The sequence below is a fragment of the Sus scrofa genome, chromosome 7 (genome assembly GCF_000003025.6).
Source record: "Sus scrofa isolate TJ Tabasco breed Duroc chromosome 7, Sscrofa11.1, whole genome shotgun sequence".
NCBI classification, from domain to species: Eukaryota; Metazoa; Chordata; class Mammalia; order Artiodactyla; family Suidae; genus Sus; species Sus scrofa.
This window is the reverse complement of record NC_010449.5, coordinates 60,746,840-60,774,594: the sequence shown is the minus strand read 5'-3', so window position 1 is coordinate 60,774,594 and position 27,755 is coordinate 60,746,840. Positions and strand designations below refer to the sequence as shown.

Sequence of the window (27,755 nt, the reverse complement as noted above, 5' to 3'; positions counted from 1 at the left end):
TACCACTCTGGTTGAGATGTTGAGAGCGGGGAAGGTTGTGTGTATGTAATGGCAGGGAATATACTGGGAATGCTCTATACTTTCTGCCTGGTTTTGCTGTGAACTTAACACTGATTTTTAAAAAGTAAAGTCTATTTTGCAGTTCCTGTGGCTCTGCGGGTTATGAGCCAGACTAGTAACCATGAGGATGCGGATTCGATCCCTGGCCTTGCTTAGTGGGTTAAGGATCCGGTGTTGCTGTCAGCTGTGGTGTAGGTCACAGACGTGAGTGAGAGCCCACATTGCTGTGACTGTGGTGTAGGCCTGCAGCTGTAGCTCCAATTCAACCCGTAGCCTGGAAACTTCCATATGCCACCAGTGCAACCCTAAAATAAAGAAAAGCAACCAAAAAAAAAAAAGTAGTCTGTTTTGAAAAATGGGAGGGAAATAACCTGTTGGCAAATGTGATTGGGGTAGGAGGAAAAGGCACAAATAAACAGCACTGGAAATAATGCATAATTATGGATAGGAAAAATAATACTACTTTTACCATTACATTTGAAAACTTAGAAATGGAAATTATGGAGTTCTTGTTGTGGCTCAGAGGAAACAAATCTGACTAGCACTTAGGATGCAGGTTCAGTCCCTGGCAGTGCTCAGTGGGTTAAGGATCCAGAATTGCTGTGAGGTGTGGTGTAGGTCTCAGACGAGGCTTGGATCCTGCATTTGTGCTTGTGGTATAGGCTGGCAGCTGTAGCTTTTTGGATCCCTAGCCTGAGAACCTCCATATACCGTGGGTGCAGCCCTAAAAAGACAAAAAAAAAAAAGAAATGGAAATAAGCTGCCCTAATGCTCCCCCAGTCTCTCCCACCCCACCAGGAAAAGAAGTAGGAAAACAGCCATGGAAAAATGTAGTAAATATTATGCTAAAAGATCCCTTTCCTTCTCCAAAAAGCACTAGATGATTTTTATGGGCAAATTCTAAGAAACCTTTAAGGAACTGATAGTTCCTATTGAAGATTATTTCAGAACATAGAAAAAGGACATCATTAATTCATGTTAGCCAGATTAGAATAATCCTGGTTACTGGAGTTCCCTTCGTGGCTCAGTAGAAATGAATATGACTTAGTAACCATGAGGACACAGGTTTGATCCCTGGCCTTGCTCAGTAGGTTAAGGATCCGGCTTTGATGTGAGCTGTGGTGTAGGTCGCAGACGTGGCTCAGATCTGGTGTTGCTATGGCTATTGAGACAGGCCAGCGGCTACAGTTCTGGTTTGACCACTAGCCTGGAAACCTCTATATGTGGGTGTGGCCCTAAAAAGACAAAAACAACAACAACAACAAAAACTGGTTATGAAATCTGACAAAAGGCAGCATAAAGAAACCGTCTTTATTATGAACATAGCTGTTGAATTCATGAATAAAATAATAATTGAATTGGAAGAATTAATGGTCTAGTAGGATTTCTTCTAGGAATGCAAGAATGGGTCACCACTGGGGAAAAACTCATAGTATAGCATTTACCATTAACAGGTTAATGAAGAAAAACCAAAAGGTAATTATAATAAATGCTAGCAGAGTATTTGATAATATTGTGCATTTACCCAGGAGTTAGAGAAAACAATTTTTCCCAAACTATTAATTTCTTAGGTTAATAAAGGGCATTAACTAATAATCTGTGGCAAATTATATTTAATTTTGAAACATTAGAATATGCCCCTTAAAGTCAAAGTTACTGGCTGTCACCACCATTTAAATATATTTTAGTGTTGTCTTGTGGCACATTGGGTTAAGGAGCTGACATTGTCACAGGGTGAAGGTTTGATCCCTGGCCTGGGAACTTCTAATTTCTGCATGCCATGGGCGTGGCTCCTCCCAAAATTTTAAAACTGTATTTGGAAGTTCTAATCAATAGAATAATACATAAAAAATTAAATAAGGGTCATAAAGATTGTTTTGGGGAATGGGGGAATTATGGATTTTTTAAAGGTTCTTTATATATTCTGTGAATTTTCCTCAGAATCACAGGAAGGCTTTTTAATAACAAGATGACTTTTAATTCAGAAAATACAAGCACTCGTTTGTAATGAAAATACTTTCTTTTTTTTTTTTTTTTTTTTTTTTAAAGCAAGAGAATTTCTAAGTGGACAATAGAATCATTTACCTACAAAACTTAAGAGAATCAACTGATAAAGTGTTAAAGTGGTTGTAAATTAGAATCACCTGAGAATTTTTTAACAGTGCCAATGCCTAGGCCACTTTCCATTCCTCCCTCTCCCTCCACCCTCATAATTCCCTTGGAAAATGAAAAGAAACACGAAATATCAAGCATCTTAACTTCAGTGATAACTGTGCCTCCGAATTCTTAAGTATAACAATGAAGGTTACTCATATGATACCTGTAACTACTTAGGATCCCAAGAATCACAAGAAAAGGTAGACAGTATGGCCAATAAAATTTCTTACCTAGCATTAAAAAAGAAATCTTGCGGAGTTTCCCATGTGGCGCAGCGGAAATGAATCCAGCCAGTACCCATGAGCATGTAGGTTCTATCCCTGGTCTTACTTAGTGGGTCGGGGATCCGGTGTTGTTGTGAGCTGTGGTATAGGTCGCAGACACGGCTCTGATCCCTCATTGCTATTGCTGTGGTGTAGGCCTGCAGCTCTAGCCCCAGTTCGACCCCTAGCCTGGGAATTTCATATGGCTTGGGTGCAGCCCTAAAAAAGCAAGAAAATAAAAAATTTAAAAATCTTGCTTTCCAGTTGGTAACACAGACTATATTCAGATATTCTTTATTCATTTTGATGTATTTAAAGATACTTCAAAATACTAAGATGAGAATTATTTTAAATTTTGTCCTCTCCATTATTTTCTTATGTTAGGCATATAAATGTTTCTTTTATTCATTAGTGAGCTATAGTTCCTGCCCTAGAAGGAGAAACTCATAGTCTAGTGAGGGCAGTAAAGGTATAAATAGATTCTTGCCAGTAATTCTTCTTACTTGCCCCCTTGACTTAAACAAATCTGTCCTGACCCTAAATACTAATGATTTATTCTTTTTGTTTTGGGGCAGTTTAGGCCGGCAGCTGCAGCTCCAATTTGACCCCAAGGCTGGGAACTTCGATATGCTGTGGGTGTGGCCCTTAAAAAAAAAAAAAAAGAAATACATTTTGGTGAAGGTGTGGAGGGACTGGTTGACAAGGGGACCATTTTAACTTTTTGGTCTTTTTTTGTCTCTAGTAGCAGCTTTCCAGACTTTTGCCTTTTTTCTTCTTACTTAGCCTTCTGCTTTTTAACTCTGTAGATTAATTTCTCTTCTGTTTTACAAATTAAATAGAATTTTCTCTGTTCACTAGATTTCTTCCCATCCTCCTCCAGATAAGGCAAAACAGAGCAAATCACAGAATCAGAAGAGCAGCAGTAACAAATCTGCCCTTCTTTTAGGCCAACATTTACATGTTGGCTTTGATTCTGTCATAATTTTGGTGGGATATTGCTTTATTTCATTTGTCGTATCTTGAATCTTCTTTTCCTGTATATCATCAGGATTTTTAGTCGTAAATAAACTTTGAGGTTAAGTAGAAAATACATTAAATAATGAGAATTAGCCATGAAGTCTGTAAATCCTGGGAAATGCTAAAAATCACTGTGTCAGCTGTTTTAATGGAAGTGTTGCTGCTGTCATTGGGCACAGGCATCACAGCTCATGTCATCAAATGTTGGGCATGTGGCACCTTGACTCCTACTTCTTCTGTTACACCCTTTGAAAGATGGATTATATCCTTACCTCTTTGACAGAATGAATTCTTCATTGACCCTTCTTCAGTACTATGCTTTACATAAACTGTAGATCACTCTGCTCCTGCTAAGCCATTTATCCTCCCAGCAGGAGAGCCTGAGAAAGTGAGTTGTCCTTCCTTTTCTATTTATGACAAATCCAGTTTCTGCCTGCGTTTCTAACTCTTCTCTTCATTTCTTATATTCCACTTTAGTAGTACAAAAGTTTTTAAAGTAGTCATCAAATCTTTTTTATGTTGTTTCAACTTTGAAAATGTTTCCTTTATCTGACACAGGGCTTCTGTGGTTATTACTGTAGGCTATTGGTTCTATAGCTCTAGGGAATACCTTTGGAATTGTGTCTTTGGCCTTCTCCTGGCATGCCTTCCTTATTGTCCTTTTTCCTAATCGTCTTTCAAAACTCAACTTAAGGTTTGCCTCTAAGATGACTTTTCTTTTTTTTTTTTTTTTGTCTTTTGTCTTTTTGTTGTTGTTGTTGTTGTTGCTATTTCTTGGGCTGCTCCCACGGCATATGGAGGTTCCCAGGCTAGGGGTTGAATCGGAGCTGTAGCCACCAGCCTACGCCAGAGCCACAGCAACGTGGGATCCGAGCTGCGTCTGCAAGCTACACCACAGCTCACGGCAACGCCAGATCGTTAACCCACTGAGCAAGGGCAGGGACCGAACCCGCAACCTCATGGTTCCTAGTCGGATTCGTTAACCGCTGTGCCACGACGGGAACTCCGTAAGATGACTTTTCTTATTACTCAAGACTTGTAATTACTCCTTCCTTGGCTCTTTAATATGTATTTGGTATAATATTTCACCACTTTAGTTAGAGGTCATTTAGTTAGAGGTCATTGTGTAGAAAATACCTCTTTAATTCCTAGCACCTAACACAACTCCTAATATATAGTTAGTGTTCAGTAAGTATTTTAATTAAGTTCAGCCATTTCTAGGTTTTCTTTTCTACAGTAGAACTATTATGTAACTTATGACATGCATGTAAATCAGATTTCATTTGGCAGGAGTTGGAGACAAAACCCACCCACCACCACCACCCTGTGCCAAATTAAGCTCCTTCAGAGTTGTTAACAAGTAAAAAGTCAACATCTTCTTTCCTGTGGCTCAGATTTCTTTTTTTATAGGTCTCTTTTGATAAATTTTAAAACTAATTTTAGTTGATAGCATAATAAGGTGGGTGTTAATGAGTAACTGGTGTCTGAGGTAAGGGGACATAGAGATGGCTGATGGCTCACTATTTTTGTTTATTTGTTTATTAAAATATTGTTAAAGTATATTTGACTTACAATGTTGTACCAATTTCTGCTGTACAGTAAAGTGACTCAGTCATTGATATATTTATGTTCTTTTAAAATATTCTTTTCCATCATGGTCTATCTCAGGAGTTTAGATATAATTTTGTGTGCTATAGACTAACGACTTTTAAATGGACAGGTGTAATAAAAGAACCTTAAAAGCTGATAGTAGTCTTTACCAGACTGTGTTACAAAAAGCTTTCTTTCTCCTTTTTGTTCTGAAGTATTAATGCCCATTTAGTGATTAGGTACTAGAGTGAGCCTTTGTATGTTATGATAATATAGAGCTTTTCTTAAACACATTAGTAATATATTGTTTCACAGTTAACTGCTGGAATGTGAAAGTAAACTTGGTTTTTCAGACTCCTGACTTTAGTGATAGCATTCATCACTAGTCTTCTACAGTATAGTGGGGTTTTTCCTCTTTAAACAACTCAGGTATTACTGGGGAGCAGTATATGGAAAGCTGGAAATGTACCATCCTATTACATACTATAGTGATTAAGAACATGGGGTCTTTGCTCCGTGAATTTATTTATTTTTGTCTGTTCTCTTGTCCTTAACCTTCTTGTATTCTTACTACTTCATATATTTTGAGAATGTTTTTGACTCTCAGTTGTGTGTAAGACCTTGGGCATAGGTTTGACGATAAAGAGGTATGCACAGCAGTGTATCATACAGTTTCTACCCCCAGAGTACTTAGATATAAAGCGTTATGGGAATACAGAAAGGGTACTTTCTTTTTTTTTTCCACTGCTAAAATGTCTTTGTCTTTTATTTTTTTCCTTGCCCAGCTCTAAACAAAACTATAGGACTGAAATTAACAACCCATTAGAATCGGCAATAATTTATGAAAATCATGACGTTTTCTCTTTTTTTCCTTTTTTTAGGGCCGCATCAGCAGCATACGGTGGTTCCCAGGCTAGGGATCTAATCGGAGCTACAGCTGCCGGCCTATACCACAGCTCACGGCAACGCTGGATCCTTAACCCACTGGGCAAGGCTAGGGATCAAACCCGAAACCTCATGGTTCCTAGTCAGATTTGTTTCTGCTGCACCACGATGGGAACTCCATGACGTTTTCTTTTTTAAGTAATTAAGAATCATTAAATTATTCAAAGTGTACAAAGTCCAGAGAGTCAGGATGAGGCTTCCAAGGCTTCCTGGGGTAAGAGAGAGGGCCCGAGGAGAACCTTGGAGTTTGAAAGACAAAGGGAACACATGATGTTGAAGTGCAGACTAGAAATATCACTTAAAAGAAAATAACACTTCTGAAAATATTGATAAGAGCAACAGTAGCACCTGAACAGTGGGTTTGTGAGGAAGGAGAGAGAGAGTTTATAGAAAAACAAAAACAAATCTTTTTATTAAAATGAGACAAAGGCCAAACTTTACTAGTTAACTATGACAGTGTTTCTCCTATAGATATCAGAGGGTAACAGGTAATGATTTTAAAAGAAAACAAAAACTGCATTGAGCTTTTTTCTGCTTAGGCCAGAACTCATTCATTTTGTGCACTATAGAAAATGAAGTGTGAGATATTTTATCATTATCAAATTCTGCATAAAAATTATTTTTTCTGTGTGTTTTTCACTATAAAGGAAGTCTGTGTTTTTAATGGACAAGCTTTGAAAAAAATGTCATTTTGGTTTTCAAAACATAAAAACTAAAAACTGAAGTAATCTGAAGTAAAATGCTGCTGTGACTCAGACTTTAGCCTGCTAATCTGTGTACATAACTCTTTTGGCCCATGCAGACCAGAGGCACGTGGAGCTTTTTCCTTTGGGCCCCGTATTTCTGATTTCGGTGGGAAAGAATTTATTGATGAAATGGCATTTGATTGGACTTGGAAGGACAAGAAGCTTTAGGAACCTGGGCACTTCAGGTTCAGAAAACAAGTTGGCATGGGGGAATTTAAGGAACATATGTTGAGTGGTAATGAGATTTAGAGTGGCTAGAGTACATGAAGAATAGAGGGGAGATGATTGGATGTGTTGAGTAGGAAGTACATTAATGGAGAACCTTGAATGCTGCGCAAATAAATTTGGACTTTTTCCCTGCTGAAGGGAAAGCTCTCGAAGGTTGTTTTATGGAGAAATGTGATAAAAAAGCATTATTGTAGGAAAAAATGTAGTAACAGTATGAGCTAATTGGAGGCAAGAAGACCAATTGGAAGACTGTTTCAGTAATCTAATTAAAAGAAAAATGTTGGCTTGACTTAGGGTGGTGACAATTAATTGAAGGCAGAGTGTGGACAAGACGTGAAGGAGTTTTAACAAGAAAATACAGGAGACTCTGGGAAACTTTGGAAATTTGGACCATTCCATCCATCAAATACAAAACACAAGCTGAATGGAATATTGAAACATCTTTTAAAAAATCAAGAACATCAAAGAATTAGTAAAATAGGAATTAGAGGGTTAAGCCTAAGAGAATTTGGAAATCTAGACAAATGAACCAAGCACCCCAGTCTGCTTTGCTCTGGAAGTATATGCCAATCCAGACAAGGTAGCTGGGATACTGAGCTGTGATTTTGTTGTTGTCATTGACCTTTGTTATTGAGAAAAAAAGTTGGAGCCCTCTGCCCACCGAGGGTGAGGATTAGGTAAACCAGTTTTTCTAAAGACTGAAGTTAGTGTTCATGTCATCTGGGTGGCTCAGAAAAGCTTAAGCTTGAAAATTGGATTAAGGTGGTCCCAGACTGTTAATGTACCCAGGCATATGACGAGGCAATTGTAAATCTTTTCTAGGGAAAGAACAGTAAGGTCTCAAGCTATTTACTCAAATTAATTTTGTAATTAAAACATACTAATTTGGAACTCCAGATATTAGAATTACGTAGGCTTACATGAAAGTATTATGCTCTCATCAGAATTGAGAAGTATGAGCTGTCATACAGATTTGAAAAAACAACTTATTAAACAAAGTAAGCAAAATTAGCTTTGAATTAGATTTACAGCAGATTGGACAAAGCTAAAGAGAGGTTCAGTGTGTGAGATCAAAACTATTCGGAATTAAGTATGTCATACTAAAAGATGGAAATAATACACAAGAGAAGTTAAGAAATATAGAAGATATAATAAGGTCTCCATTGAGCTTGTGAAAGGATGCTCAACATCACATGTTAGAGAAATGTAAATCAATATTACAATGAGGTACCACCTCACATAGGTCAAAATGGCCATCATTTAAAAAATCTATAAATAACAAATGCTGGAGAGGATGTAAAGAAAATGGAAACCTCCTAAACTGTGGTTGGGACGTCCACTATGGAAAACTGTATGGAAGTTCATCAGAAAATTTAAGGATCGAGTTACCATATGATCCAGCAGTCTCACTCCTGGGTGTATATCTAGACAAAACTATAACTCAAAAAGATACATGCACCCTTGTGTTCATAGCAGCAGTATTCACAGTAGTCAAGACATGGAAACAACCTAAATGTCCATCGACAGATGAATGGATAAAGATTTGGTACATATATACAGTGGAATACTACTCAGTCATAAAAAATGAATGATGGCATTTGCAGCAACATGCAAGGAACCAGAGATTTTCATACTAAATGAAGTAAGTCAGACAAAGACAAATACTGTATGATATCACATATATGGAATCTAAACTATGACACAAATCAACCTATCTACAAAACAAACAGACTTATGAACAAGGAAAACAGACTTTTGGTTGCCAGGGGGAAAGAGTTCCATTATTCTAAAGCATGGTGGAAAAGAAAACATTTTTAAAAAGAATGTATATATTCTTTTTAAAAAGAATGTATAACTGAATCACTTTGCTGTACAGCAGAAATTAACATATAACATGGTTAATACTTCAGTTAAAGGTAAAAACTATGAACATAGGGAGGTGAAATCAGCCCATTTTAAGAGCAGAAAATTGATCAAAATAAAATTTCAAAATTGAAAGAAAGCATAAATAACCATTTTAAAAAGAAACAGTGAAGTTAGCTAGTGGTGCAGCTGGTGAAGGATCCAGCATTGCTGCAACTGTGGCCAAAAAAAAAAAAAAAAAAGTTCCCATCGTGGCTCAGTGGAAACAAAACTGACTAGTATGCATGAGGACAGGAGTGTGATCTCTGGCCTCTCTCAGTGGGTTCGGGATCCAGCCTTGCCATGAGCTGTGGTGTAGGTCGCAGACTTGTCTAGGATCTGGTGTAGGCCAGTGGCAGCTACATTTTCACCCATAGGCTGGGAACCTCCATATGCCGAGGGTGCAGACCTAAAAAAAAGAAAAGAAAAAAGAAACCAGGGTTCCTGCTGTGGTGCAACGGTATCAGCAGTGTCTTGGGAGTGTTGGGACAGAGGTTCAGTCCCTGGCCCAGCACAGTTAAGGATCTGGTGTTTCTCTGATATGATCCCTGGCCCAGAAACTCCATATGCCTTGGGCAGTCAAAAAAGGGGCGGGGGGGAAAAAAAAAAAGCAAATCTCTCCAAGTTTTCACCACTACCTCTTTCCCTACCCCCTCCCTCTTCCTCCCTTTAAAAGAAATAAAAAGAGGAACTTTCTTAAGCTAATCTATAAAAACATCTGTAGGCAGTATCATAGTACATGCTGAAATGTTGGAAATATTTCCCTTTTAGATGGAGTTCAAGGCATGGATATCTGTTATCTTTATTTATGTTCAACATTATACTTGAGGAATTCCCGTCCTGGCTCAGCAGTTAGTGATCCCAACTAGCATCCATGAGGACTCGTTTTGATCCGTAGCCTCACTAGGTGGGTAAAGCATCCAGTGTTGCCAGGAGCTGTGGTGTAGGTCACAGCCACAGCTCTGATCCTGAGTTGCTATGGCTGTGGCGTAGGCCGGCACCTGTAGCTCTGATTCGACCCCTGGCCTGGGAACCTCCATATGCCACTGGTGCAGCCCTAAAAGACAAAAAGACCAGACAAACAAAAATCGTTATGCTTAAGGAGATCCTAGCCAGTAGTATACAAAAAGGGTAATTATAACAGTTGTAAGGCAGATGGTTAAACAGTTAATGCTCACTGGTGATATGAATTATGTACAAAAAAAGAGTCTACAGACAAGTTGTGAAATGATTTTAGAAAGAAATGTAAAATTAATTTATCTCTTAGCATTTACATGCATATCTTTGACCCAGTAATTCTACTTCCAAGGGTAACCTAATAGAAATACACAAGTCTAAATTGAAAGTCATATGTAAGCATGTTTATAGCAGTATTACTCATACTCGCTCCAACCTACAAACAACCCAAATGTCTATAGATAGATAAGTATGGTTTATTTATATAGCTGTTTAGCAGTGGAAGATAAATGAACCAGAGCTACAAGTGACTACATATTTGAATCTTAAAAACTTGTATGTAGATTCAGCAGAATACTTGTTTTCTATATGGTTCTGTTTATATGACATTCAGAAACAGGGGAAAATAAGTTTTATTAAGAGTGCATATTTAGGTGGTAAAATTATAAAGAAAAATGGGGTAGTGATTATCTCTAGGGGAGAGAGAAGCTTGTTACTGAGATGTTTAGAGGGTTTCTAAAGTATTGGTAGTGTTCGGATTCTTATCCTGGGTGCTCCCTAGACCTCCTTATTCCCTGAATTTTTATCACATTTACTGTTGAAATCACTTTGATTTACTGAAATTAGTTTCTTAAAATACCTGGCATAGTTTCAGATTTACCTTGAAAGTTAACATAGGAATGAAATTTTTTCCTTCCAAAAAGTCAGAGTTCCCGTTGTGGTTCAGCGAACCCGACTAGCATCCATGAGGACGCGGTTCCATCCCTGGCCTCTCTCAGTGAGTTAAGTATCCGGTGTTGCCGTGAGCTGTGATGTAGGTCGCAGACTCGTCTTGGACCTGGTGTTGCTGTGGCTTTGGGGTAGGCCGGAAGCTACAGTTCCGATTGGACCCCTAGCCTGGGAACCTTTATATGCCATGGGTGCACCCTAAAAGACAAAAAAAGACCAAAAAAACAAAAACAAAACCCAATACAAAACCCAAAGAGTCTTTTAATTAGCAGAATGTTGATAGTGGATAAAGCTGGGAGGGTGGGTATAAGGAATTCATTTTATTGTTCTTTTGGCTTTTGTGTATTTAAAGTTTTCTGTGATAAACGAGTGCGGGAACCTTTTGGGAAGGTGGCATAGTTTATTGTGTTTCTCTTATGCTTTTGTTAATTCAAGCCTAGGTGGAGTTTCACTGTGGTAAGTTTCTTCATACACTTAACCTTCCTCAAAGCTCAAAACCAAAAGGATAAAGTATGGAAGAACAAATGGCAGAAAGTTTTTTGAAAATTATCCAGTAAGACTTTAAAAAAAATTTTTTTTTCCCTTTTACTTTTCTTTCTTTCTTTTTTCTTTTCTTTTCTTTTTTTTTTTTTTTTTTTTTTGGCTGCCCTGAGGCATAAGGAGTTCCTGGGCCAGGGATCTAATCCTCTAATCCGAGCCAGAGTTGTGATCTCCACCTTCATTAGCTGCAGCAACAGCAGATCATTAACCCACTGCGTTGGGCTGGGGATCAAACCTCTGTCCCTTCTGCTGCAGAGATACCTTTGATCCCATTGTGCCACAGCAGGAACTCCGAGATACGATTTTTGTACTGCAGCTTGAAAGTAGTATTTATTAACTTTTATGGCAGATGGTCTTTTGGAAAGCTCAGGAGGTTTTATTATCATGCTGTTTTTTAATTAGGTTGAGTTTTTCTGTATAGAGAAAAAATAATTTCAGAATCTCAAAAAGTATTCTTTTTCTATAAAATAACACAGTCAGTGTATTTATTTAGCTATAAACCGTATATAATAATAATATTAAAATGAGAACTAAATTTATTTTTTAATTTAGCATAAAAACCCCAAAACTTTTAAAGTGAGTTTTTATTGACCTATTTTAAGTCCTCATTAGATTTTTTTTCTGACAAGGGCCAAAAGTCTTAGACCAAAAAAAAAAATTTTTTCTATTCCTAAATTATTAGACAGTTAACTAGTGTTCTGGAATTCTGAACTTTACCTACTAGAAGTTCGTATGTTTGCCAGTTACGACATTCTAATTTTAGTCCTTCCTTTGAAAGAATACCTTTAAAAACCACAAATGCTATGGTAAATCTTTTAATTTGTATAAAGTTCACCTCCTACTTCAGGAGCCCTTTTTATTTTTATTTTTTTGTTTTTACTTTTTAAATTTTTTTTTTTTTGTCTTTTGTCCTTACGGCCTGCACCTGCGGCACATAGAGGTTCCCAGGCTAGGGGTCAAATTGGAGCTACAGCTGCCAGCCTATGCCCCAGCAACGCAGGATCCGAGCCGCGTCTGCAACCTACACTACAGCTTATGGCAACGCCAGATCCTTAACCACTGAGAGAGGCCAGGGATTGAACGCTCAACCTCATAGTTCCTAGTTGGATTTGTTTCCGCTGCGCCATGAGTGGAACTCCCAGGAGCCCTTTTTAAATTTAAATTTTTATCCATTTAACACAAAGTTTTAAAAAATCTATAGTTTTAAAGGGGTTATAAATGAAAAATAGTGCTCAAATTCTCAGTTTCAGTCTCATTCCCAAAAGAAAAATACTCTTACTTCAATGTTTCTTAATAACTCACTTATACTACTATACTACACTAGATCTACTGGCTTCTTTTTATAGAAAGTGAAGATTAAGCTCTGAAACTAAGGTTTGTCTGTAAAGCCTGGAGAAAGCCTTATCATCTCATTGGTGTGTGTACTCTCTTGTTCCATTTTGCTGTTTTAAGGTTCATTTTCTTCATGCTTTATTATTTTTGCTTTTTATAAATATGGCAGTTTTTATTCATAGATTCAAATGAAAATCTGTTTTTTTGTGCCTTCGGCATTTTTGCTTAAATATGCCTTTTCTAAAAGTGGAAAAGTTGACACCATTAGAAGCAGGTTAATGAGGCCAAAGGATGGTTGAAGTGACAATTCCTGAAAGAGATGTCGATGCCACAAATCTTTTTTAGTGCTTTGTTGGAACATAATTGATGTATAGAATAATTGTTACTGTTTTGTTGCCTTTTAAAATCGAAGTTTGGTACCCATAAAATGTCACAGGAGAATGTTGAAACAAAACTTATTTTGTTATTTAGAAGTGAAAGTGTATGTATATGCAAGTGTATATGTGGCAATACATAATATGTATTATATGTTTTTATGAATTTTCATATATGTGTGTGTTTGCTCTCTCTCAAGCTTATAGTAATAGATAATTGATGTATAAATATGTAACGGAAGCATTAATGGAGTATAAGGAGCATTGAACTCTGATAACTCAAGAATATACAGTGGAAAAGCCCAGTATATAACTTTAAAGTAGCTTATTATTTGCTTTTCACATTCTTCTGTGAAAATAAGTGCTACTTGAACAGTGGTCTTTTTATGAAGTATGAAGCCCTAGTGGCTTTTAAGATAAACTCATAATGATAAAATTAAATATTGACATAGCAAACAAATGATGATGCCACTCAATTCAAGAAGAAACACTAGCAAGTGATATACACCCCACCAGCCATGTCTCCCCTCCCCATAACCAGACATAGTTATATTCCTGCCTTGAAATTTAATTCATATTACTTGGTATATTTCTTTCAAATAGTCAAGGAAAATGAAAAATTGGCTGTTTAGGTACCATTTTGTTTAACTATATTTCTATAAATATACTGAAAGAACAAAACGAACTGTGGAGGGAGGAGGATTTTTTTTCATTTAATCTTTTCAAATCAATTTTTATTTTATAGTTGATTTACAATGTTGTATCAATTTCAGGTGTACAGCATAGTGATTCAGTTACACATATACATATATATCCATTTCTTTTTCAGGTTCTTTTCCTCTACAGGTTATTACAGAATATTGAGTAGGGTTTTCCTGTTTTATACAATAGGTCCTTGTTGAAATTACGCTTCTAATAATCTAGAGAAACCTAGGCCATGTGAGATATACGGTGGGGTACTGTAATCATGCTTTTTTCCATTAAAGGAAAAATGACACTGCCATTCTGTTTTTCTTTTCCTCAATATGGTTTTCTCAAAGGATGGGCAAATTTTGCAGGAAAGGAGGGTAGTAGTATCCTAGGATAAGCTTTGCAGCTGTTGACCAAAGTCAGTGAAGCAAGGAGAATATGTGTTATCTCATTAAACAAAGTGCCTGAGCTGCAGTGCTTCACACTGGATCAGTCGCTCTTCATTTTGGTCTGTTTTTCACAGGCAACGATATGCATAAAAGTCAGCAAACTGAAGGAATTTTCAGATATATAGGGGCTATGTATATACAGTATGGGGAGTTAAGAATCCACCTATATTCTTAGGCATAGTATCCTATAATAAAACTATCATAATTAGCAGAGATGGGCGAGTTTCCTTGTTCTCTTAAGAAAATTAAATGTAGACTCTAACTTGGGATCAAAGATAAACTGATAAAACAACAGAACAAGATTAAAAGGTGACAGAACTAAGAAAAAGAATAAAAGAATAAGTAGTAATCTTGCAGAAGTTAAAACCACATAAGCAACAGCAAGAAATAGTGCAGATTGGAGTTCCTGTTGTGGCTCAGTGGTAATGAACCCAATGAACCCATGAGGATGTCAGTTTGCATCCTGGCCTCAGTGGGTTAAGGATTCGACCTTGCCATGAGCTGTGGTATAAGTCATGGTGGAATATTATATACCAATGAAAAATAATGTAGTCCCACACTCCTTGACAAAGATGTTGTTACATATTATTTAGTGAAGAAAGCAGATAATAAGCCTGGAGTATGAAATTATATGAAACAAGCACCTGTCTGTTTGGCTGTATTTGCATAGAATGCTGTCTAGAATGTTTACCAGAGTATTAGGAGTTGGTAATCTTGTGTGGTCAAGTTTTGGATGACAAGGATTTATCCTTTCTTGAAAGCATGAGTATTTTTTATGAAGAGAAAGAGTTTGATTTATTTACCTATTGATAATTAGTGTTAGATTCATATATGTTCTACCTTTTAGATATAACTTGCATTTTTTTAGAGATAACATTTGTAAAAAAGCATTTGATCTATTTGCTTTATATATTTCGATTAGCTGAATCATCAGGCTTAACTTCATATGAGTTCCTCTTTTATACTGTGTTAACGTTTGACATTTTTGATAATTTGATCATTTAATTGAAACATAACTATAGTCAGAGTATTTATAAAAAGATACTTTGGTAAGTTCCCATTGTGGCTTAGTGGTAACAAACCTGATTAGTATTCATGAGGATGAGTGTTCAATCCCTGGCCCTGCTCATGGGTTAAGGATCCGGCGGTGCCCTGAGCTGTGGTGTAGGTCACAGACGAGACTCGGATCTGGCATGGCTGTGGCATAGGCTGGCAGCTGCAAGCTCCAATTCGAGCCCTAGCCTGGGAACTTCCATATGCCATGGGTGCGGCCATAAAAAAGACCAAAAAAAAAAAAAAAGTATATATTTATTAGTCTTAGAGAGTGATGTGGTTCATTTCATTTGAGTGGTTTTCTGGAGGTAACAGTAAATGCTTTGACACAGCCTGAACAAGACTTTCATTAAAAATATTGGAAATCTCTTTTGGGTGTTGATGGTTTTTTATCTTGAAAGCCTCCTATTTATATACAAAGAACACTGTAGTTATTTAAACCTGGACTTTATAAGCTAAAAAGTAAATTCAGGAGTTCCTGCTGTAGTGCAACGGTGGCATCACTGTAGCATCAAGACGCTGGTACTTCCAGGCCTGGTGCAGTGGGGTAAGGGATCCAGTGTTGCCGCAGCTACAGCATAGGTTGCAACTGTGATCTGATCCCTGGCCCGAGAACTCCATATGCTGCAAAATGGCCAAAAGCAAAACAAAACAACAAAAAGTAAATTTACCAGATTCCACATTAGTATTTTTGTGGTTATATCGATTCACAAGTTGAAAGTTTATTGCTTTTCCCTTTAGAATGTTAAGATATTTCAGGAGGCTAAAGATCATGTATTAACTGATTAGTGGGAAATATTGGGCTAAGTTTTTACCACTATCTTTTGTCAAGAAGTTTACAATTTAGTTAAAACTCTGTATGTAGGACTTCCCATGCCATGCTGTTGATATCTTAGGTAGTAAACTACTTCTTTATATTTAGGTAGATATTTATATGGAAAAAACTAATACATAATTTGATATAAAAACTTCATAAAGATATACTTTTTTGTTTTCTCCTTTCCTAATGAAATAAAAATATTTTAAGAGACTATTTAGAAAGTTAGTCTTGTAGAGGCACGTCATATTTTCATTTTTAACAATGATTTGTAGGATATAGTATGCTTTGTAGGCAGTTTACTTACTAATATATTTAAACTGGAATAACTAAAATTTAATCAGTAAAGTTAATTCATTTGTGTGAAATATAGCCTACCCTTTTAAAATATCATTACTCTTCATAAGGTACTGCTAGAGATAGTACAACTTTTATCCTTAGTTTTAGTTATAGTACTGTTAATAATAATAGCTTAACTTCTCAGGCCAAAACAAAGTATGTCAAAGAACAAGAAAGGTTATAGTCTTGGTTTAATCACTTCATTGCTTTTCCCTGTAGAAAATCAGGTTTTTGGAGAGCTCTAACAGTTTGCTCTTGCTGGGCTCTCATCCTTTCTGTTTAAATAATGCAGGTACTTTGATGGAAACCTGGAGAAGCTCTTTGCTGAGTGTCATGTAATTAATCCAAGTAAAAAGTCTCGAACACGCCAGATGAATACAAGGTCATCAGCACAGGATATGCCTTGTCAGATCTGCTACTTGAATTACCCTAACTCGGTGAGTATCTGGTAGTTTAAGGTTAGCACAGACTCTGTATTTCAGAAGGTAAAGCAGCTTTTCATTTTTTAAAGAAAGGAAGATATGGGAATCTGGGGTTGTAGTAATTAAAGCAGTCATCTATCAAATATATTAAGGGAGAGAAAGAGTAAGCACTTGTTCTCTCTTCTTCCCCATTTGCTTTTTAAAGCAGCCACTTGTCCACATTGTCATTACATACCTAAGTCTTTTCCAGGTTTATTTTACCATCATAGGAGAATTGTGTAATAGGTAGCCAGGAAATAGAATTTTTTTCATCCAAATTATAATAGATTTAAAATAAGTTTTTAGACTAAATATCCAAAACATTTATAAAATGTCCTTAATGCTAGTTTGACCAGGTAGCTTCTAGGATTCTTCATAACAAAAGATTTTCACACATATAGTTCCATTTAACAGAGATTCTTAAGTACAAATGTTCTTCTTAAAACCTATTGAATTTAGATGATTTACTTTGGTATATCTAGTGAGGAAATTTAAGGCCTAAATAAACACAGTCTTCCTATAAAGGCACTTTATTAGTATCCATAGGAAAATTATATTTGTGGCCAAAATGAAAATTTGTTTAGTTACTTGGATGTCACCTCTTAAGGTGTTTCAATGTATCTAAGAATAATTTAATTCTATAATAATTATAATTATCTTGTTTATAGACTCTGCTTTAATAGTTAAACAGCTTTTTCTGGTAATCACTTTATACTAGGTCTTTATCACCCATATAGTATATGTTAACATATTGGAGCTTTTTCTTTTCTTTACTTTTTGTTGGGGGGCTATGCTGGTGGCATGTGGAAGTTCCCCAGCCAAGGATCTGAAGGTTTTTCATTGTTTATGTTAGTTTAACATGTGTACCTCTAAAGATTTTCTTTTGAAGGGAACTGATTTGTTCACACATGCAAGTGCTTAGGAAAGAAGTTAAAGAAAATTAATTATGTGCTCATTAATGGAAAATCAGAGTTAAAATAATTTAGAAGGTAAAATGCTGAATTGAATTTCCAGATTATCTAGTTTTGACCATTTGCTTCTTGGCTTTGGCTAGTTAATCGTTTAATCTTGCCAGGTTTCAGGTTTTTTTGTTTGTTTTTTTTTGTTTGTTTCAGGTTTTTTTAATCTTTCAAATAAGTTGAATAAGAAATTCTTTCAAATCTATCAGCCTGGGAATTGTACCATTTCCCCCTAAATCCCATTCTAACTTAAGTATTTAAAAAGAACAATCAGCACCACTATTAAAAATAATTAGGGAGTTCCTGTTGTGGCTCAGTGGGTTAAGAACCTGACTAGTATCTGTGGGATAAGGGTTCTATCCCTGGCCTCTCTCATTGGGTTAAGAATCCAGCATTGCTGCAAGCTGCAGCATAGGTCAAAGATGCAGCTCAGACCTGGCATTGCTGTGGTTGTGGCTGTGACGTAGGCTGTTGACTACTGCTCTGATTCGACTCCTAGCCTGGGCACCTCCATATGCCATGGGTACGGCCCTAAAAATACTTTGGCACAGTGGGTTAATGATCTGGCTGTCTCTTTAGAGGTGCCCTTTCCATCCTGGGGCCCAGGAGCTTCTATGTGCTGTGGGTGTGGCCTAAAAAGGGAAAATAAAACAACATTAAGTTTTGACCATTTTGTTATCTTTAACAGATTGTCTTTGCCAGTGACATTTGTTTCCCATTTACAGTTTATAAATGTTTCTGTGAAGTAATACTAAGACCCAAATAATTTGTCCCAGATTAGACAAGATTTCCTTATTCCTTGGCATTTCCCCTCCTGCTCTGTTATAGCCAGCTCCTCCTCAGTTTAAATCTTAAATGTAATTTGAGTACCAAAGGTAGCTACTTACAAATATACCCTGTAACTTTCTCTGTACCCTTGGTATTGTCTGACAGAACAAAGTAGAATTGAAAGTCATCTATAGAGATTTGCAGTATAAATTGTGCTTGTACTTGTAATTGATAGTAGAGAACCTACTATTCATTCATTCATTAACTCAACATACCAGGCACTATTCTAAATGTTAAAAACAGTGGCGAGTAAAGCATAATGCTTACCTCAGATAATTTACAGGGGTAAGCTGGGCAGATAAGTAAAGTGACATATTCAGAAAAAATGGTGAGTGCTTTGATGGGGCATCATACCATGGGGTTGTGTTAGAGAGACACCCAACCCAGTTACTGATCAGAGGCCTTCCCACAGACATTGACATTTGAACTAATCTCTCAAGGTGTGGAAGTTAGGTAAACTAGAAGAATGTAGCTAAAGGAAGAGAATGCAGTTCCAAGAATGGTAAACAGTGATAGCTTCAGAGAAAAGAATGGAAAGGTGAGTTTGGAATTAACAGTAGTTTACTGATGATCTTGGAAAGTTACTTTGACTATTGTGATAACATGGGAAGCCAGACTGCTTGGGCTGAAGAGTCATTGACTTGAAGATTGGAAAGGAAGTGGAGGCAATAAAATATAAACAAATTATTCTTTTAAAGGAAGTTTGGCTATGTAGGTGACAGGACAAAAAAAAACACAATAGCATGGGTCTGAAAAGTAAGTGTTATGGAAACACAATCATAACAATGAAATTAGGACTTCTCATGGTTTTTAAACTAATAAAGAAGAATAATTTTAACCTCTTCATTTTGCGTGTAAATGCTACCCTGAGATTCTTTGTTGAAGCTTTATTAATTGGATGTTTTCTTTATTTAGATTGTATAACTCCTGTGTTTCAATTTCTATTAGTCTCTTCAAACACTGATACTTACCTTTTATTATTGTGTATCTTCTATACCTTTGTCCTTCTAGAAAGCAACTTTGCTACACAAAAACAGGTTTTAAGTAAATACTTCTGATAGCTTAGTTTTATAATACTTTGAAATTAACTATTTTGGTGGGGTTTTTTTTGTTTGTTTGTTTTGTCCTTTTGTCTTTTTCTAGGGCCACTCCCGCAGCATACTGAGATTCCCAGGCTAGGGGTCTAATCAGAGCTGCAACCATTGGCCTATGCCAGAGCCTCAGCAACGCGGGATCTGAGCTGCGTCTGCAACCTAGACCACAGCTCTTGGCAACGCCAGATCCCCAACCCACTGGGCAAGGGCAGGGATCGAACCCTCAACCTCATGGTTCCTAGTCAGATTTGTTAACCACTGAACCACGACGGGAACTCTGGTCTCTTCTTTGAAAACAGTTTCCTAGAGAGTTCCTTGGTGGTCTGGTGGACTTGGCACTTTCACTTCTGTGGCCCTGGTCTGGGAACTGAGAACCCACATCAAGCTGGTGAATGCTATGGCCAAAAAAATTTTTTTTAATAAAATAAATAAAAATAATTTCCTGAGACTTTGGGACACTTTTTAAATTCAGAGAGTGTTTCCCCATCCCACTCTACCCTTGTGTTGTGGCCAATCAGGGGTTTCTTAGCCCTGGCAGGAGTTACTATATAATAATGTTCCTTTGAATCAAAGCATAATATCTAGCTATATTAAACCCTCTCTCTACTAGAAAATAATATAGCTTGGGCTACCGTATTTCATTTTTGTGAAGTAAATTTTATTTAAGGATAAGGTATGTTAGATAAATGCATTAAGTTGAAGACTGCATAGCTTATTCTCTGGTTCCCCACCCCTGGAGCTCCTCTGAATCTTTGTGCTCCTGGGAACACTGAATACACCTGACCTAATTACTGCCTTGTCTTCCTTTTTAACTCGTTCCATTTTACAGATGAGGGAACTGGCGCCCTTATTATTTGCTCAGTTATTATAAACAAAATGGCTTCGGCTTTAAAGATTATATGGGCAGCTTCTGATGGAGGGAAGATCATTCTTAATGTTCTTACAGCTGTTTGACATTAGTTGCTATGTGTGTAAATGGTGGAGATAAAAGAAGCTTTTAAGAATGTGCATTGTTCTTTGACTTCTTTTTCTTCAGGACCATTAATTTCTGTTGATAGTATTTTTTATATTTTTCATGTATTCTTCATCAGATACATTTATAATATACACAGAGATAAGTTCGATGAATAGATAATCTGATCCCCTGAGTCAGGCCCAGGGAGCCAAGTATGTAAGTATAAGTTAGTAAGGAAAAACAAATTTGTCAGAGGAGGAGGAAGGAAAGCAAAATAAGGAATTCTCTTGTGGCGTAGCAGGTTAAGGATCCAACGTGGTCACTGCAGTGGCTTGGGTCACTGCTGTGGCATGGATTCCCTCCTTGGCCCAGGAGCTTCCGCATGCTTCAGGCACAGCCCAAAAAAGGGAGGGGGGTTGGATAAGACAGACAGGAAGATACCCTGATATATCCATGATGACAAAACTCTTGAGCACAATGGCTATGTTGTATACAGGTTAGTTTTTGCTTTACCTTCAAACATATGAGTGTAATTTATTTCTAATTTATCTTGTTTAATCTTATTATTACGTATTTAAATTTGAAAAGTTATTGGAAAGAACAAAAGGCTTTGTTTTTGTCTTTTTATCTTATAGTGAACCCTGATGTAGAAATTCTAAAAGTAGAGATGTTACTTATAGTGATCACTTAGTAATCATTGTAATAACCTTTACTCTCTCAGTCTTAAGGATTCTTATTTGAAAAAAGAATAAAGCACTTGAGGATGTGTATGAGTTTTTAAGTTATGAGTAAAGCATTTTAGAATTGCTATTACATAGCTGTACTGTATTTGTCCTTTGTAGAATGTCCTTCTCATTACAGCCTCAAAAACCAAATAAACTACATTGGTAATCTGGCAAGAGATCTCTTTCACTACTGGGGAGTAATGAGAACAGATTTTTGTTTCCTAGAATTTTTTTTAATATGTAATATTGATTTCGCAAATACTTAGCTTCACTCATTTTGTGAATGACCTAGAATCATTTTCAGTCCCTTTTTTGAGGGGGGCGGGATCTTTTTAGGGCTACATCCACAGCATGTGGAAGTTTCTAGGCCAGGGGAGATGCAGTTGCCGGCCTACACCACAGCACGGCAATGCCAAATCCTTAACGCACTGAGTGAGGCCAGGGATTGAACCTGCATCCTCATGGATACTAGTCAGGTTTGTTGTCTCTGAGCCACAATGGGAACTCCAAATAACACCATATTTTAAACTTGATGTTTCCATGTCATTTAGTCTGTAAAACCAGTCACAAGACTCCAGTACATTTTTCTTCCATGACTACTTTCCAGGCATTTTTATATCATTGATATGATATGCTATAATATAGTATCTTCAGTATTTGCATTTATATCATAAGCAACATCAGAAGTTTTGTAAGCATACTGTAAATAATAGCCAAATGGAAAATGTAAAAGAATTTAAAATGCCACTTATAAAAGGCTTAGAAGAGCCACAAAATTAATAAAAGAGCTTAGGGATAAACTTGGCAAAAAGTATGAGAGATCTTACTTTCATAAGGAAAGTAAGGGGAAGTAAATGGATGACAAATATTTGGAAAAATAGAATAATAATAAAAAGAATAGATTGATGGGGATAGGAGGGGAACTAATCCTGCTAAATTCAGGAATAAGCACTGCATTGGAAAAGGATAGAGTGAAGTATGCATGAGGATAATTTAGTATATAATAGAGGAGGAATTTTAAATAAGGTATATAATAAATGATGTTAGAACAACTTGATAGCCATTTGGGGTGGAAACGTAAATTCCTACCCAAGTCCTTATATCAGAGTTAATTAATTTAGAAGGCCTAAATTGTGAAACTAACACATTGTGCTACATATAACTAAATAGCTTCTCTGTTGCAGCAAAATGTAAACATTTAAACTGGGAGAAGATATTTTCCATACTTAAAAAAAACCAATTTTCTAAATAAGTAAAACTCCTCAGTTAATCAGTAAGAAGAAAAGCCTAGGAGTTCCCATTGTGGCTCAGCGGAAATTAATCTGACTAGTATCCATGAGGACACAGGTTCAATCCCTGGCCTCACTCAGTGGGTTAAGGATCCAGCATTGCTGTGAACCATGGTATAGATTGCAGACTCAGCTCACATGGCTCAGATCCTTCGTTGCTGTGATTGTGGCGTAGGCCAGCATCTGTAGCTGTGATTTGACCCCTAACCTGGGACCCCTAACCTGGGACCCCTAACCTGTGAGTGGGCAAAATAGGTGATGAAAGAACACAGAAAAAGAAATATACAGCCTTAAATCTTTCTTCAGATGTTTAAACTTCACTCATAAAAGGAAATTAAAATTATAACTAATGGTAATTGATGGAGTTCATTTTCACTTGTTAGATTGGCAGAGATTGAAGAGTTGGAATATTTTACTGTGTTGACATGGGTGTGAGAATTAGGTTCTCTTCAGTGGTGTAAATTACTACAACCTCTTTGAACAAAGCTTTGTAATAAGTTGTAAATATATACTGTTATAATTTCACTTGTAAAAATTTGTCCTGAATACATGAATTTGATCATAATCATCATCGTCATCATCAAGAAATCCAGGAGTTCCTGCTGTGGTGAAACAGGATCGATAGCGTCTCTACAGCACTGGGATGCAGGTTCAATGCAATGTGAGGCACAGCGGGTTACAGGATCCAGCATTCCCTCAGTTGATCCCTGGTTTGGGAACTCCATGTGCCACAGGGTGGCCAAAAAAGAAAAGGATAAAGAAAATGAGAATTCCAAAGAGAGTTTGTGGTACTTTTTGTATGTATCTATACTTGTGTTCATTAGAACATCTTTGGAAGAATATAATATGTAAATATATTGGAAATAGGGATTACTTCTGGGTAGCGAAGTAGAGGATGAGGAAGACTTCTTTTTCAACGTAAGTTCATTGTTAAATAACTGTTTTTAACCATGAGCCTGTATTACTTAATTCATTTAAAAATAATTTGGTAGCAAATATTATAAAATATTCATAAACTAAAATGCAGTAACCATTGTCTTTTGAAAGTGCAGTCCTCTAGACTTTTTTTTTTTTTTTTTGGTCTTTTTGCCTTTTCTAGGGCCATACCTGCGGCATATGGAAGTTCCCAGGCTAGGTATTGAATCGGAGCTGTAGCTGCCGACCACAGCCACAGCCACAGCAACTCGGGATCCAAGCCATGTCTGTGACCTATGCCACAGCTCACGGCAACGCCGGATCCTTAACCCACTGAGCAAGGCCAGGGATCAAACCCAAAACCTCATGGTTCCTAGTCGGATTGGTTAACCACTGAGCCACGACAGGAACTCCAAGACTCTCTTTAATATTACTTAAAATACATCTTTTTAAGATCCTGTTATAGAATATAGTATACTTCATTTAACTGTCTATCAAATTAGCAGTATTTCAAATCATGTAAGTAATGTTACTATTATTCTGTTCAAGTAAATATTTTAGTTTCCATAAGATTTTATTTATTTTCTAGATTAGCTGTGTTCCATGCAGTTCCATGAAGTTCTGTATTTGTGTGACATTTAAAAAATAATAGCTTTATTGAGATATAATTCACTTACCAAACAACTCATCTATTTAAAGTGGTCTTTAATATACTCACAGTTGTGCTGACATTATCACAATTAATTAGAACATTTTTATAACCTCAAAAGACCTGTATCCTTTTATCGTCAATTCCCATTCCCCCCTGAAGCTTCCCAGCCCTAGGCAACTGCAAATCTACTTTCTTTCTCTATGAATTTGCCTATTACGGACATTTCATATAAGTGAAATCCAATAATATGTGGTATTTTGTGATTGGCTTTTTTCACTTAACATGATGTTTTCAAGGTTTGTCCACATTAGGTTTCAATACTTCTTTCTATGGCTGAGTTATACCCCGTTATATAGATACTCTACATTTTGCTTATTTTTCAGTTGATAGACATTTTGAGGTGTTTCTACTTTTGGATTATTGTGGATAATGCTTCTGTGAACATTTGTATACAAGTTTTTGTGTGGGACGTGTGTTTTCAGTTCTTTGGAATGGAGTTGCTGGATCATATGGTAATAACTGTTTAATTTTTTGAGATACTGCCAGAATGTTTTCCAAAGTTCCTGTACCATGTTACATTCCCACCAGCAGTGTATGAGATTTCTAATTTCTCCACATTCTTGTCAACACTTTTATCTGTCTTTTTTTTTTTTTTTTTTTTTTTTTTTTGCTATTTCTTTGGGCCGCTTCTGCGGCATATGGAGGTTCCCAGGCTAGGGGTCGAATTGGAGCTGTAGCCACCGGCCTACGCCAGAGCCACAGCAACACGGGATCTGAGCCACGTCTGCAACCTACACCACAGCTCACGGCAACGCCGGATTGTTAACCCACTGAGCAAGGGCAGGGACCGAACCCGCAACCTCATGGTTCCTAGTCGGATTTGTTAACCACTGCGCCATGACGGGAACTCCTGTCTTTTTGGTTATAGCTGTCTGTCCTAGTGGGTATAAAGTAGTGTTTGATTTGGCTTTGACTTAGATTTCCCTGATGACTAAGGATATGATGTTGAGCATCTTCTCATACTCAAACACAGACTTGTCTGTGTTTTCTAAAAGTTATAAATATCTACTATAAATAAATGCATTTCTGGAGTTTCCGTCGTGGCCTAGTGGTTAGCAAATCCGACTAGGAACCATGAGGTTTCGGGTTTGATATTTGGCCTTGCTCAGTGGATTAAGGATCTGGCATTGCTGTGAGCTGTAGTATAGGTCGCAGGCTGGCGGGCTATAGCTCCGATTTGACCCCTAGCCTGGGAACCTCCATATGCCGTGGGTGTGGCCCTAGAAAAGACAAAAAAAATAAAATAAAAAATACAAAATAAAATAAATGCATTCCTCATTAGGTATTTGCTGTTCAGTGTATTTGCATGTATTGATTTCACCACCTAGAAGTTCATTTTAGGAGCCCATTTAGTCTTGTCAAATTAGACATTTTAGCCACTATAAGAAATATGACTTAATAGAGCCTTAGTAAGGGAGTTCTCTTGTGGCACAGCAGGTTAAGGATCTGGTGGTGTCACTGCAATGGCTTGGGTTGCTGTTGTGGTGAGGGTTTGATTCCTGGTCCAGGAACTTCAACGTGCTGTGGGCATGGCCAAAGAAAAGAACCTTATTGAGTCACTATGTGTAGTGATTTTTCTGCTAATGTTTTTTTTAAAGTCCATGTATTATTTTTGTTGCAGTATTTCACTGGCCTTGAATGTGGACATAAGTTTTGTATGCAGTGCTGGAGTGAATATTTAACTACCAAAATAATGGAAGAAGGCATGGGACAGGTAAAGAATGCAATTTGTTTTTTAGTTTTTGTTGAGTTTCCTACAGTGTTTAGACTCTTAAACAGGTGAAGCATTCTGGATTGTGAATTGCATGGGGAAACTTTTTCCTAGATTAAAATGACTAAAAGATAATGGAGACTTTTTAAATTTACAGTGTGGCATTCCAGTTAAAGATACAGTCTAGGTAATGTATTTTCGGCAGGCATTAGCATTTTTGTTTATCAGGTTAAACTTGTTTAGAACTCTTGTTTTGTCTCTTGCTTTTCTGTTCAAGTTTTATATTGAAAAACCAATCGTTTAGGTTAGCATTTTTAGTTACTTTATGGTGATAAACACATTTCCTTTAATAGAAGGGGCATAATTTAGGACCTATTGATGTTAAGGTATCTGCAGAACCTAGTAAAGTGCGTGGCAGTGGTAAGCATTCAGTAAATATTTGTTGAATAAAGACATTAAATTTCAATCTTTTTCAGACTATTTCGTGTCCTGCTCATGGTTGTGATATTTTAGTGGATGACAACACAGTTATGTAAGTACTTTTTGTATATTCTGCATGTTGAATATTGATTGATTGGCTAAACCAAATTAATTTTTGCCCAACACTACAGAGGAGGTGAAATTTTAAAAAGTTGGAAAAGATTTTCTAATCTGCATTCCTTTGTAGCGCACAAGTCTGCTTTTAACCTAGTTAAATGCCCAGTTAATATTCTGGTAAACTTGGCAACACTAGATAGCTAGATTTCAGTAAACCTTGGAATTGGAGAACAGGATGTGTCATTGTGTCAGTTTATGTCCTCTGGGAAGCAGATGCTAAGAGAGTTAAAAGGGGAGGTGGTATTTATTGTGGGATAGCACCTATGTATGATAAAGAGGAGGAGAAGCAGTAGGCAGACCTTGATAGAGTTCTGACTCCTGTTACGGAGAGAAAGAAGGGAAGAGGATTCAGTAGGACAAGACACAGACTATGTTGCAGCTGTTAGAGTGTCTGGCAGCCCTGTAGGGAACTCCAGTGCATAGATTTCCCAAAGAGGAATGCCTCAATAAGCAGAAATGGCCAGACCCTGGTACCTTTGTCATGCTCGGTCTTTCACTGAGAGCTAACCAGGGAGAATGTGGCCTCAGCTGGAACACTGCTACAGATACCAAAGGCATGGTAACAGGAGGCTCTTGGCTCATTACCCACCTTGTGAAAGGTTCCCTTTTGAAGGGGAAAAACAAACTTGAAGAAACAAATGTAGTTAACTCCTATGTGTGAAGTAAAATCCCAGGTTGCTTAAATTCCTGAGTCAGTGCTGTTTCATAACCTCAGGCTACCTAATTGACTTCAGTCTAGGAAAAAAAAAACAGATTGAAGGCCTGAATGATCCACAAACAAATTACATAATTAGTCCTGGATAATTGCCTAAGGTATGTCTGTTTAAGCAATGGGATTTGAAGGTAATAAAAGTAAAAGCAGCCATGGGCTTTAGTGAGCAAATTTCTTAACTTAATGAAGCCATAAATTGACTTAACCAGCACAGTTTATAAAGCCCCTGATTCCTCTTTATTAATCCCAACCTTCTTTAGTTTACTAACACGTAGTTACTGTTGTTGTCAGCTTATGTTAATACTGTTGCTATCTTTCAGTAAGTCTTATCTCCATTATTGTTGTAAACTAGTAGAAATAAACCGTGTATCATCTTACGGTACCACCATT

The 27,755-nt window shown here is 36.9% G+C and overlaps 1 protein-coding gene across 3 annotated transcripts in view; it reads left to right on the top strand.

The window, feature by feature from the left end:
* The window catches only part of ARIH1 (ariadne RBR E3 ubiquitin protein ligase 1), a 116,635-nt gene that overhangs the window by 49,523 nt on the left and 39,357 nt on the right, over positions 1 to 27,755 (top strand). For all 3 annotated transcript variants that reach the window (XM_021099101.1, XM_021099102.1, XM_021099103.1), the window contains 3 exons: positions 16,700 to 16,844; positions 25,967 to 26,059; positions 26,533 to 26,588. In XM_021099101.1, the coding sequence (XP_020954760.1) occupies positions 16,700 to 16,844; positions 25,967 to 26,059; positions 26,533 to 26,588 (294 nt within the window). The remainder of the gene's footprint in view (positions 1 to 16,699; positions 16,845 to 25,966; positions 26,060 to 26,532; positions 26,589 to 27,755) is intronic.